The following is a 13,122-nucleotide window of genomic DNA, read 5'->3' on the forward strand; positions in this document are numbered from 1 at the left end:
CTTCTCCGAGAACATTATATATATTTTTAATTTCGTGACTGTTCTCAAACCAGACTCCTACCGAGATAACTGCGTAATAGCTACGATCATTATGTTATGAAAAATTATGCTAGCTCAAAGCTGTTTTTTAAAGCACAGTTGAAATAAATTCCGTAAGATTTTGGCCAAGTTGACTCTCTTCTAATTATTCATATTTGTTAAACTGAAAAATGCCTCTCTCTGTCCGTGGTTCTGCGTCTTGTCGAATCACGGAACTATTTGTCACGACCTCAGCAGAGGGATGGCCGCGTCCCCTCCTGCCGCGCTCGCCGCATTCAGCGCTCAGCGACCGGCCTCTTTTCCAGGTGACAGTGGCTACCGGCGCCGTGCATACAGAGACGCGTCTCGTCAACAAAGGCTGGCGACAGCCCTCCGCGCTTGCAGCGCCGGCAGGGAGTCGCAGAAGGTTACGGAAAACGCGTCAGAAGGTTTTCGGTGCCTCCGCTTGGCAGCGGTGAGGGTCGGCTCCCGGGGGGCTGCGCGGGGGCACCGCGCTCCCCCGCCCCGGTGGCGGCAGCCCCGGCCCCACGCAGCGCCCGGCCCCGGTGGCGCGGCCGCAGACGGGACCCAGGGTCCCCGCTTCGCCCACGCACCAGGCACTCGCCCCGCTCCCTCCGGGGCACGGCCGCCCCGCGGGGCAGCGGCGGGGACAGGGAGGGCCCCCGGGGGGCACTTGCCCCCCGCCCCGCCCCGGTCCGCAGCAGGCAGCACCATCCGCCGTTCCCGCCGCACCGGCCCGGCCCGTTCCGCTCCGGCCCAGCGCTGCCCCGAGCAGGCCGCTGCAGCGGGGCGGGCGGGAGGCGCCGGGGCCGGCCCGGGGCCGCGGTGGCCGGGCCAGGGGCAGAGCAGGGCCCGGCGCCCGGGAGCCCTGAGCCGCTGCCGGTGGGCACGGCCCGTGGGACGGGGCTGCGGCCCACGCCGCGCCAGGCCCTCTGCCCTTTGCCCTCTGCCCTCTCCCGGCCGCAGGCATGCCGGCGCTGCTTTGCGGCAATGTGGCGCCGCCCCGCCTCGCGCTTTCCGGCAGCGGCCCTCCCGCCTCGCTTTCCGGCAGAGTGGCGCCCGCCCGGCTCGCCTGCGCTCCCTGCCTTACGGCACGGTGTCGCGCGGCCCCGGTCGTTGACGACAGTTTCCCGGTGGCGGGGCCCGGTCGGTGCCATGGACGTGGGGGAGCTGCTCAGCTACCAGGTGAGCGGCCCCGCGGCGGCTGCCGGGGCGCTGGGGGACGCCGAGCGGGGCCGGCGGCGGCGGGGCCCGTCAGGGGCGGCGGGGCCCGGCTGCTCCCGCGGGGCCTGGGCCGGCGGCGGCCCTGCCCGGCCCCCCGGGCCGGTGGGAGCGCTCGGTGCGCGGGGAACAGCCCCGGGCCAGCCCCGGCCCCTCCTGCCGCCCCGCCGCGGGGTGACGGGCCCGGAGGCCGCGGTGCCCCCGCCCGCTGGCGCGGTGGCTCCCGGCCCGGCGCCGCTCCAGCTCCGGGCGCGGCCGCGGGCCTGGGACGGGCCGCTCCGCAGAGCCGGCCCCGCCGCTCCCGGTGCGCTCTCACGGGGCCCGGTTTGGGGGCCTCTCCCTCCGCCTCGGGGAAGCGGAGCCTCGGTAGGACCCGGTTACCGGGGGCTCGTCGGGAACGTGGCTGCGCTGATGCCGCTTCTGCCACAGGCGGGCACGGTCTCTGCCGGCCTGCGCCTGGCCCTGAAGTAAAGCCGGTACTTGTTTCACGGCTTGCCTTCTCGTTCTTTTTTTTCCCACCTGTTTTATGACAAAACCCATTTAATTTTATTTTTGCCGAAGTATTTCGAAAAAGGTTTCCTTCTTGTAAAAGTTTCCTTTTATCTCGTGAGCGTTTCCCTTCTCTCGGCGTGTGATCGCTGCTTATTGGCTGTTTGGAGGTCAGTTTGTAAGCAGATGTGGTAAATCGCATATTTGTTGTCACAAGAGTGGATTTGGCGCGTTCCCCTGTGGGTCGGGGAATGGGAGCGCTGGCCTGCAATGATGTTTTGATACTTTGCTGCCGTTTGTGCCGGCCATAGTGTTGGCTTGTGCTTCGGTTCTTGGACAAACTGCAGCGGTGGCCTTTCCCTGCTGAACCGGTGGGTAAGAAAAGCGCTCTAAGACATTATCTGCCTCATGAGCAATTTAGTAGGGGAGTTAGGCGACTTCTTAATTACGGCATTTTAATTCAGACTACAGGATTCTTTATGGAACTCCCTCCTACGTGCCATCCTGGTATGTGTTCTTCTGTGGGGGCACCGCACGTGTTCAGAGGCGAAAAGAGCATCCTGCTCTTCAGGACGTGTTTGCGCTTTCAGAAGGTGTTATTCTCAGATGCACAGGGAAAGAGGGAGAGTTACTTTTGGGTTTGAGAAATTTCTCATCGTCTTTTCCCGGTGGTATAGAAATACTCTGGAGCACGGCTGTAAGAAGAGTCTTTCTTTGAGAACTCCACTAGACTCCTTGATTCAGCTCCAGGACGTTTTCTTATGTGGATTGCTCTGTCGGTCTCTGACGTCCTTCCTACTCGTCCGTTCGTGCGGTGCTGACAGCGTCGTCCTGCCCTTCTGAGATCTGCTCTGCTTTTGTGTTTCTCTACCTACTATTTTTTCTAGTGATTTTTCAATATCAAATTCGAATGATCGTTTCTCATGTTCCTTCAATTCTTTGGTCTTCTCCCCTCAGTTATGGTTAGCGATGCTGTCCTTTACTTGTTCTGTGATGCAGTTTACACCTAAGGCACAGAAAGGTAAACCTGTCTCAAACGTCTGTTTGTTCTAATTTTTTTAACCAGGCTCCAGTTTGGGTTTTTGCTTGTTGTTTTTTCTCTTGCTCTGAAAATGCAAGGTCCCCAGGACTCCCTCCTGCTCTGGAGAAGAGTGCACATCCACTTTGCTTTGATCACTTTGATTGCCGCACAGCTTTCCGTTGGATGAGCTTTCTATACAGCAATGATGCTAGAGGTAAAGAAATGCTGCTTAGCTGCTGGGTCTTACAGTTTTAATTTCTTTTCTTGCTGCTGAAATTATTCTTAGCTGCAGGACAAAATACTCTGCAGCTTTCAACCAATTACTGAAACTGTTCCTGAAGGTGTTGTCCTGGCTTTGTGCTCTTCTGGTCTCTCACCTGAATACAGATGGTTCCTGTGTCAGTTAGGCGAGAGAATGCTTTGGATTAGGTGTTGGATTTAGTGTTGGTGAATTCAGACCTCCAGAATTGGGTAGAATGGGGAATACAGGCGAAAGGGGTGGAGGAGCAGAAGGCAGATGAATAGCTCTGATTCTGAGAAAATGAGATTCCCTTCTTGAGGGTGCTTCTGGCTGAAAGACAGAAACAAAAGTTGGAAACAACAGGTTTCGCTGCCTCCCATCCTGCGTGGGTCAGGCGTCTGCCACGGCTCTGCAAGACAGGCGAAGCAGGTGCCCTCCTGTATCATTTTTAGAAATGCATGTTCTTGTCCACTGAACGTGTAAAATTCAGAATAATCAGACTTCTGTTGTGCCAGTGCCACAAAGAGGATGGTGACTTGTGCGTGGCAGATAAATGAAGTGGGCATTGCTCCAGGCTGCCTGCTGTACCCAGCTGAGGGGCTGCTGCTTCTGGGAGGAGGGCGGCTCGTGCGACAGCTCCTGACCTGCTCCAGTGCTCTGTCTGGTGCTGTGAGGTGAACTTGAGTGCGGGTCTGGGTGCTTTCCTGCGTCGGGCTGAGGAGTGGGCTGGCTCAAGATCTCCTTGTTTGTCCTTGGTGCAGGGGTGGCATTGGCTGTCAGACTGGATGATGGGTGGCATGCACCTCCGCTGTCTCATGATGATCTCTTGCCGTGAATGAGTTGGTCTTCTCGGCTTCCCTCAGCACAACCCAAAATAATTGCTTTTCTCTTGCATTGTTTTGAATTTGTCTCCTCTAAATGCCTAATCAGTGCCCTTGCTTAATGAAGAAGATGTTCTCCCTCAGTGCCAAGCTTGGCATGGAAGATTTCTGGCACTGTGCCACCAATTCAGCACCAAGTGTCTGTCAGAGTGGGAGAAGGAACCTCTTGCAACAAAAAATACAATTAAACAGCACCTGGCAGTTTATACAAAGCTCAGGAATCCATAAACTTTATGTGTTGCTGCAAAACAGTTGCAGATGGTCTAAACTGATGATTAAATATTGCTGCTGTGCTGCCCAGAAAGACTGTGCCCAGATCCTCTGTGTCTGGTCTCCGATTACGGAGGGTAATTAAGGGGACAAAGCCAACTCCGGTTCTTTTCAGAGATGTCTTTCAATTGTCTTGGGAGGGAATAAGGGAGATTATTTTAATTCTCATTAAATGCAGATTTCACCACTGTGAGTGATCATGACAAATTGCTAATTTTTTAATGGAATATTAGTAAAATCAAATAACAAAAGAAGCAGTAAATAATGGGATAAGGTCTGACTTCGCCGAGCTGGGCAATCTCCTCCTTGTTTGAATGGTTCAAGTGCAGTTTGTAGGGGGATGGATCTCCGCCTGTCAGTGGAGGCACATAATAGTTTCTGCTGCTGGTATAGATAATTTACTGTAAATTTGCAATGTAGTGGATGCATCTGATGGCAGAGGCAGCTCAGCCGAGCAGGCTGTTGACTACTTACAGCCTTATGACCCGGATAGCTCTTGTTCTGCCTGTGGGTTAATCGAGGAGCCATCACCGGCTCAGCTGCTGGCCTCGGCGCTCGGCTCGGCTCCGCTCCTGGGGAGTACAGGCCCCACGCTGCAGGACTTGTGTTGGTACGCTAACAGGGTTGCAAGTGAATCTTTAGTTTACTTTTCGATGTGTTCGCTTTGGCCACCAAACCGGAGCGTGTGTAAAAGTCCATCAAGGCAGATCCCTGCCCTGCGCACCTCCCTGCAGGCATCCCGGTGGCCGTGCTCCTCGGGGCAGTTTGGAGCCTCATGAGCGAGTCTAGAGAGGACAGGGGGTCATCCTCTCTGAAAGTAATGATCTGTATCCGTGTAGATGCAGCGCACATCTTTCACTTCATTTGCCTCAGTCTGTGTGATTTTGGAGCTCTTGGGACTTCCTGAGATGTCTGGATTTTCCTGGTAGCAGTTCTTCCAGTTTTTAACGCTCAGATCCTGCACCATCTAGAAGTGTTGTGCTTCAGGAAGAAAAACCAACGAAAAGTAAGATTGATAGTAGCCTGGTTTATCACAAATGGTGGAAACAACATTAAGAAGTTAGTGAAGATACCTCTGGAGATTTGGGGCTTGCTTTCAGGAGTCCTAAATTGACAGCTAATGTGTAGCTTTCTGCAGTGGCTTTTCTGAGCAGGCAGCAGCTGGCTGAGATGTGGTCACAAAAGAAGCTGCATCACTTATGAAGATTTATTTCAGATTTCATTAACAAATAATTTCTGCGCTTCACAGTAACAAGGTTACTTGCAAAGCAGATGTCTTAGTAATATGAAACTCCGTTACTGAGACTTCTCTAAACCTTCCTGATGTTTGGAGGAGAAGGCTGGAAGTAATCAGGGGCCTAAACAGTGTGTGTTCCGATTCTATGGGATACTTAATCCTGATCTTAATGTGCACACTGCTTTGAGGGAGACCAGGCAGGGGCCCTGGGCAGAACATTGTTCTCCGATTTAGGACGTAACGCCTCTCGCCCTCACCGCACACAAGGCGGGTGCTGCTGTTTCTGCTGCTGTTTCTGCTGCCCAGACCAACGGGCGGGCTCCGTGTTACCCGTCCGTGCACGGATGAAGACCTGCGCCCGGCGTGTATTTCTCGGGGAGGTCTGCGGCCCGAAGCCTGGGAGCCAGGCTGTAACAGCTTAGGATATGTCAGTTAACATCCAAAGCAAATACAGCTGAAGGCTAGAAGAGAGACAGAAAGATGATTCTTCCCTTACTGATCACCAGGTTTTGCTTACTTTATTGTATTTTATAAATGTCAGCTTTTTTTAAACCCTTTTGTATTAGTTAGTTTTTTGTGTGGTGATATCAGTGTTAGATTTAAATGAAAATGTCTTCTGAATAAATTACCATGAATGCACTGCATTCAACAGGAACAAAATTAAGCTTAACTAACAAAACAATTTAAAAATGCTTTTCTTGTGCATTTTCTAATGAATTCCATCTTCTTGCCAAATGCACCTTAGCACAACTGAGTAAAAAACCCCACATTTTATTTATCAAATGATTAACTTTCCCTTTTCTACCAGAAAGCAAAACTTGTACAGATGCGTGTGAAGCTATGAAATTATTTAAAAAAAATGTGTTTAGACACAATATATGTGTTTGCTTAGCAAAATGCACCAGTCTCGGTGCAACAAGGTACGTGCTTAATTCTTGTTGGTTGGTAACAGTCCTTTAGAAAATACAAATGCAAACCAAAGATGAAAATCAATGAACAGAAGATAATGCTTGCCTTAAATCAGTTGTTCGTGACTGTGCATCTCCTGCGAAATGAGCAGAAACCCAGGTGTTTCACTTATGCCTTGATTTCTTGTTTTAATAGTGCTGGTTGGAAAACTGCAATATTCTTAGTAAGGTTTTGCATAACATCAATAATGAGAGGAAAAACCTTAATGCCCGCTTAATAGCGTTTGCCTGGGAATTCAATTACTGTCTATTGCCAATATGTTGGCAGCATTAATAATTGCACGCTGGGCACTTCCATAATTTATCATGATTTCTGTCATGTATTATAGAAGATTCCTCCCCCCCAACAATGCATAAATACAAAAAAGGATAAAATAATTGAGATCGAAACAGGGTGTAAATTCTGAAACTAAGGATTGTGTACTCAGAGGAAATGGGGTTGGTTTCATGATGGAGTTTTAATTTAGGCTTTGTTCTGGTGATGTAGTCCCTTCCCATGGTACATTACTTTGCATCTGACAAACCACCAGCTCCCCTGGTCCCTCATTACGGCTGCAGTCTCATGGAGGCTTTTGTTCCTTTTTTAATGTTTAGAAATGAGAGAGAGGAATGAGACTCTGACTCCTTAAATTAGGAGCGTCCAGGGCAGATCTTGTAGGGCTTTTTGCTGTAAATTTCAGGACTCCTTATGTCACTGACTTCTGTATCTGTGTTTGTAACATTAATCCGTCAAAGGTGGTTTAGGATGAATTGGGTGTTGTCGAGGAGTGAGTGGAAGGACAGAGACCTGCGTGCCGCTAAGGGCACTGAGTGAGGAACACGTATTTACTGATTTTTTTTCCTTAGATGATGTCATTTTGAAGAGCACCTTTTTTATTTTTCTTTTCTTTATTGGGTTGCTGATAGCTTGGGGAGGGTTTCAATCACTGGTTGTTGACAATGACACATTTGTTTCCAAATGGATCTATGTGAAGTTATAGATTAATGTACCTAGAAGATAAGTAATAGGAATCTGCTTTAAAAAAAAAACAACCACCCTCCCCCCCCCAAAAAAAAAAAAAACAACCCACAAAACTCTCCATGCAAATAAATTTTCATTTCAAAGAATCTCCAGGTATGCTTCTGCTTCATGGCTATCGAATTATGAGTTGAGTAACTGCTTTAAAAGTGCATGGGAGCACTTTAGAAGAGTTTTAAGTCAGGAATGTACCATCCGTAATGGAAATAGCAGAGAAGATGTAGGCAGAAAGGAGACAGATAACAGAGTTTGAATTGGTCTAGCTGGGAGCAAGCATCTAGAACTTTGATTTGTGCTAATATGTTGTCTGGGAAACTTGATTCTGCATCTTCCTCAAAGTGGTGACAATGTGGTAACCCTGAAAACACGATGTGATCGTGGTCAGTCCGCTGTCCGGTTTGCCTCTCATCATGATTAACAAGTCAAGTGCTTTTCGGGGGGTGGGAGTAGTGTCTTTTTTTGCTTTGGTTTGGGTTTTGTGTTTTTTTTTTTTTACATCTCTCCTGAAAGCAGTTTTCTTGAGAGCAGAGTTTGCATTTGATAGTTTTTCCTTTATATTGAAATAAATACGTAAATGCTCCCTGGGTTGTGCAGAGAAGCAGTCGTAGCTGGTCTGCAGCATGCGCATCGTAATCGAATCACGGCGGGATTGCCTTATGAGCCTGAAAGATTTATTGCCCTCAGGGGACCAAAAGTTCCCACCCTGCTGCGGAGCTGGAAATGCTCACCTTGATGCCCACGCTTGTGCTGGACCTGGCAGGAGAATGACACTGTCACCTATTCCCTCTGTATCTTTCTTCCTGTGAATCAAAACCGAGGAGAATCCAAAGCTCAGTTAAAAAGCAGGTCTTACGTTCATGAAAGCATGATGTGACTTTTATGATTTTGGACAAATGGTCCCACAAAGCAGGACAGTGGGGTCTTCCTGCCAGATAATGTTTTATGAAACAGGCTGGACAAATGCTAGGCCTGATGGGGTTACAAAATCATCTACCAGGCAACCTGAGCAGCTGGTAGAAAGTAAAAATATTTTTCTTATCGTTTTCATTGTTCTTAGCACACAGGCTCCTTTAATCAGTAAAGAATTAAGCTTTGTTTCCTGTAGCTATAGAGCATGAAGTACTTCTGTTCCAGCTTGGTTGTCCTTCAAAAAAATACGAGAGACCAAATTTAATATTTGTGTAGTTTTTGGAGAGAGAGAGATTTTTCCTTCTATTGCAAATGCTTTCATCCCTTTCTGCCGAAATTAAAACGTGGGATTCAGGTTAATGGACTTTTTCTTGTCCCTGGCAAATTACCTTTAATTTTGACAATTAAATAGACAAAGTGGAATAAAATAATAAGTTGTTCCAAGCAAATCGTACAGGTACAGGCACTGCTTAATCTGGTGCCAAGCCCCTGCAGAATTGCAGCAAGCAACAATACTTCTGTCCTGCATACTCTAAATTAGGCTTTGATTCTGCATTGAAGTGTCAGCAAAGTAGACAGACGGATGGGGGAAGTCAATGTGAATAAGGATGCACACAAGAATTCAATATAATCTCATATACTGGGTGGGTGAAAATTATCTTTCACTGCTATTTGCTTGAGCATATTGGTCTTCTGTCTGTAGAACATGAGACGGTCTCAGCTGACTTAGCTGATTCGAGGGCCTTAGGATGGTCAGCTGTACAGCCACTGAGCAGTTCAGTTTGGCCACTTCTTGTCTTTGAAATACTAGCCTGTGCTGCCTATGAAGATATTTTCCCATGAATCGTGTTCATAGATCAAACAAGGTAGGACGTTGACATAGCTCTTGGCAGAGCCATTCATCTGCTCATGTGATGTTCCACTTCACTAAATTAATTTCCTTTCCAGTTTTCACAGTTGTTAAGCGTTGTGTAAGCAAATGTTTTAAACAAATTGTAAGAATTTCCTCAGTGTGTCTTGTAATAATATCGGTGTTCTGGTTTGCAAGGGTCACAAAAGACTTGTATTCATTCACCTTATTTCTCTGACTTTAGCCTAACAGAGGGACAAAAAGACCCCGTGATGAAGAGGAAGAAGAAATCAAAGCACGTCGGAAACAAGCTAGTGCACGAGAGCACAGTCGTCACAGGGAAGAGGAGTCTGTTGCGCTGGAAGAAACTGATGATGAGAAGAAGAAACTTCTTCAGATAATTGAGAGGGATGGAGAAGAGGAAGAGGAGGAAGTAAATCACTGGTGTCCTGGGGGAAAGGGGAGGCAGTGGGAAATAAGCAAACACTAAATCACTTCGCTGTGATTTCCATTTCTTACCATGTAGATGATGAGACTAACTGGTGATTTTCACATGCCTCATACAGCTTAAGGTTATGGTTTTACTTTCCTGCCCTGCAGGGTATTCATGAATTTCAAACGGGCTTCTCACAGATATCCTCTGAAGGTTTGAAGGGGGGGGGAGGGGGGGCAAAAGGGAGAGGGAGGGGAAAGCTTTCAAGCCTAATCTCCCTTTTAGACTGAGAATACCCAAATCACCTTCTAAAATATATTTTTAGGAAATAGTTCCGTATTCTAACTGGTTTCCTAACTCTATTATTCTCATCAGTACCCCCAGCCATGCCGCTTCTCCCACTCTCCCTCTCTTTGTAGCTGTGCAGCAGCAAATAAGCAAACCTTCTTCTATACAAGAAAGGTCTTGGGTCAGAGGAGGGGGGTAGCAGCTGTCAAGGGTAAATGATTTCAAGCCTTGGAGACAGAAATCCAATGCAGCATTGGCCTTTCTGCCAAGGGCCAGGGAAAAGATCACTTTATAAATGTGACACATGGATTGGTATAAATCTAGAAGATATTTGCTTCCTGCTGCTTGTGTCCTGTTTGATAAAAAAACAAGTGATATTCACCACTGCAGAATCACATAGGTTTGTAAAATATCATTGTCCTTTGAATACAGCATTGCTGGCATTCATCTCTGCAAATCTCCCTCGTTTTTTTGATGTTGAGCTATTGCCATAACAGTTGTTGCTGATAGCAGAGAAAGATAATGCAGGATTTCTGTGGCGTTTGAGCTCCAGTGAGGATGAATGGACGTAGCCAAAAGACCTCTTGACTGGCTAGAGTCTTGTGCAGTCCTGCAGTGTACAAGTCCCTCGTCTTTGTCAAGTGGAGTTCTCCCATCCAGACATTTTAAGGGCTGGAAGTCCAAGGTTTCTTTAGAACCAAAATCTCTTGTTTATTATCTTGGAATGCAGTTAATGTAAGTGCTGTCAAAATGCGCTTTGTACCAGTAAATTTGGTGGAAGGAAACTAATCTGTAGGACACTGTAATACGAAATGCAAATTAAAGACAAGATACAAAGCCGATCCTAATGGAGATATTGTAGTGGTATATGTTAGAGAAAGCAAAGCATGAAATAAAATAGAGGGATGCAGTGTCAGCATGTGTGACAGCATCTTTGTGGATTGAAATCCCAATGCAGGAAGGATATGGTTTGGGCACTGTAGTATTGATTACCTGCATGGGATGGTGACATGAGCGGGATGGTGCTAAGACAGGTTGGGCTTGAGAACGTAGGAAATCCGATAATAACGGAAGACTTGGCCTGGTGTTATTATTGTAATGGAGTTTGAAGAAATAGAGATTTTCTATCTTGTACAAGATTGCTGCTTAGAGTCGCTAATCTAAAAATCTTCATCACCAGAAGCAACTCTTGATTTAATCTTCAACAGCAGATGGGACACAAAACTTGGCTTAAGATGTGAAGGGGTCTGGTTTGTTTTTTGTTTTGAGAACTCTTTAATAGTGATTGTAACACAGCCAAATGGAGAGGGAAGAGGTTACGCAAGAAAATCTATATCATAAATGTTTTATTAAAAGAAGTGCATTAAAATCGTGAAACAAGGAAAATAACAGAATCGTGTTTGTAGGTGTCGGGGAGGTAGCTCAAGTTATATTACTGCTGTACAGTAAATGTGTAATGCCAACTGAGAAACACCTTAGAAGAATTTTAAAAATAAAAAGAAAGTACTAGAGTAAAATATTGATTTTTTTTTTTTTTTTCCCCCCTTTAGAAAAATACTTTAAAATAGAAGTGAAAGCTTATCCAAGTGAGGAAAATACAAAAGAACATAAACTCAGGGCAGTTAAATGTAGACCTACAAAAAGAAATAGCACAGTGGACTTCTGGAAAGAAGCTATCCATGGGCATAAACTGCTAATGCAGATTTACTCTGATATGTCAGAAGGAAAAAGCCTCAATACGTGCTGATGGTGCCAGGTAATAACAGGTGTAAAAGAACAGCTCAAGGAAGGCAAGCCATTACAAAACTGTTTTTTTTTCCTTTTTCCATCGATACTCAGTTTCAGAAAGTGTAGGGAACTCTTCTGGTTCTTTTCCAAAGAACCTTCCATTGTAAACCCCTTGTTTATAAAAACCTGACTTAAAGGTTTTGCTCTGGGGAGCTTGCTCAGGTCAGAGTTGGAGTAAATCAATAAGTGAATAGCAGTGGTGTTTGAGGTCTTGGCAGCTTTCTGCAGTGAGACTTCCAGGGGCTGCCGTTTGTTCCTGAAGGGTCCGGGCCCGACCGCAGTCTCACCGCGTCGCTGTACTCGCTCTTTTGCATTTTGCCAGGTAATTGTTCCAATCATCCAAAGCTCTGTTTTCTGCCCTTTCTGATTTGGTTAGGAGGAGCCTTTGGATGAAAGTTCGGTGAAGAAGATGATTCTCACCTTTGAGAAGAGATCTTACAAAAACCAGGAGCTGCGGATCAAGTTTCCTGACAATCCAGAGAAGTAAGATTATGCTCGGCCCCTCTCTATTACCCTTTTTTTCTTTGATTTTAGCTTCCAGCCCTAAGTCAATTTGTTGAACATCCAGACGTTTTCAGTTACATAAGGCTTATGTAACAGCAGTTATTGCCATGTAGTTCTTCTAAATTGTATTTGAAGCTAACTTTGTTAATTAAAAATGGCATTATCGAGATGCTGGTGATGGCCAGTATATGGCTGGCAGCATGTAGAGAATAATTAGCAATGAAGGAAAAAGTTATAGTTTATTAAATTCTTGCTCTTGTTAATATTACTGATTGTGAAATTTCGGTACTAAAACTCGAGTTTATGTTGTTTTTATTTTGGGAGCACACAAAGTCAATAAGGTTACGTTAGTTTCAGTTTAGGTGTCTACGTAAGTGGCTTGGTTCTCAAAAGGGAGCTAACGAGCTCTCCCAACATCAGTCCTCTTGGCAGTTGGCATCGGAGGGTCACCAGCCACGCTCGGTTCTCTGGTTTTTCGGGGGGCTCCTCCTTTGCGCTCTTTCCGAGCAGTGGTCTCTTCCTCAGTGATAGGCAGGTGGTGGGTGTTTGGGGGGTGGGCTGAAAGATTGAGATCCTGGATTGGTGAGGTTTGCATTCCAAATAACTAAAGATTTAATGCCATCATTTTGTGTGAAGGTGTTGTGCTTGCATATGCAGTCAGCGGTCTGTGTGGGAAGAAAATAATTTCCTATTATGGAGCTTTCAGATGCTGTGGTGAGCAAAACGGCTGGATGGGGTCTGAAAGCCAGACTTTGTGTGTGTTTCTTTCCACACCTGCGGTTCTAGTGAGCCTCTTCCTCCTTCAAGGAGTTTTGTTATTCACGTTAAATGAATTTCTTCCTACACTTGAGTGCCATCGTTTTTTGTCCAGTTTGCTGTTCTTTCCCTTACCGGAATTCTTTTTATGGACTTTACTTCAGACTAATACATCCCACATACTAATATGTGGTAGCTAGGGAAGGTGC

General features: G+C 46.8%; 1 protein-coding gene across 1 annotated transcript in view; it reads left to right on the top strand.

Annotated features, from left to right (window-relative positions):
* Nucleotides 1-1,066: 1,066 nt before the first annotated feature.
* Nucleotides 1,067-13,122, top strand: part of CTNNBL1 (catenin beta like 1) — a 56,581-nt gene continuing 44,525 nt past the window's right edge. The window contains exons 1-3 of the mRNA XM_072879292.1: nt 1,067-1,224; nt 9,389-9,577; nt 12,030-12,136. Coding sequence (XP_072735393.1) covers nt 1,195-1,224; nt 9,389-9,577; nt 12,030-12,136 — 326 coding nt within the window. The 5' untranslated portion in view covers nt 1,067-1,194. The remainder of the gene's footprint in view (nt 1,225-9,388; nt 9,578-12,029; nt 12,137-13,122) is intronic.

The sequence above is a fragment of the Ciconia boyciana genome, chromosome 14, assembly GCF_034638445.1.
Source record: "Ciconia boyciana chromosome 14, ASM3463844v1, whole genome shotgun sequence".
Classification (NCBI taxonomy): Eukaryota; Metazoa; Chordata; class Aves; order Ciconiiformes; family Ciconiidae; genus Ciconia; species Ciconia boyciana.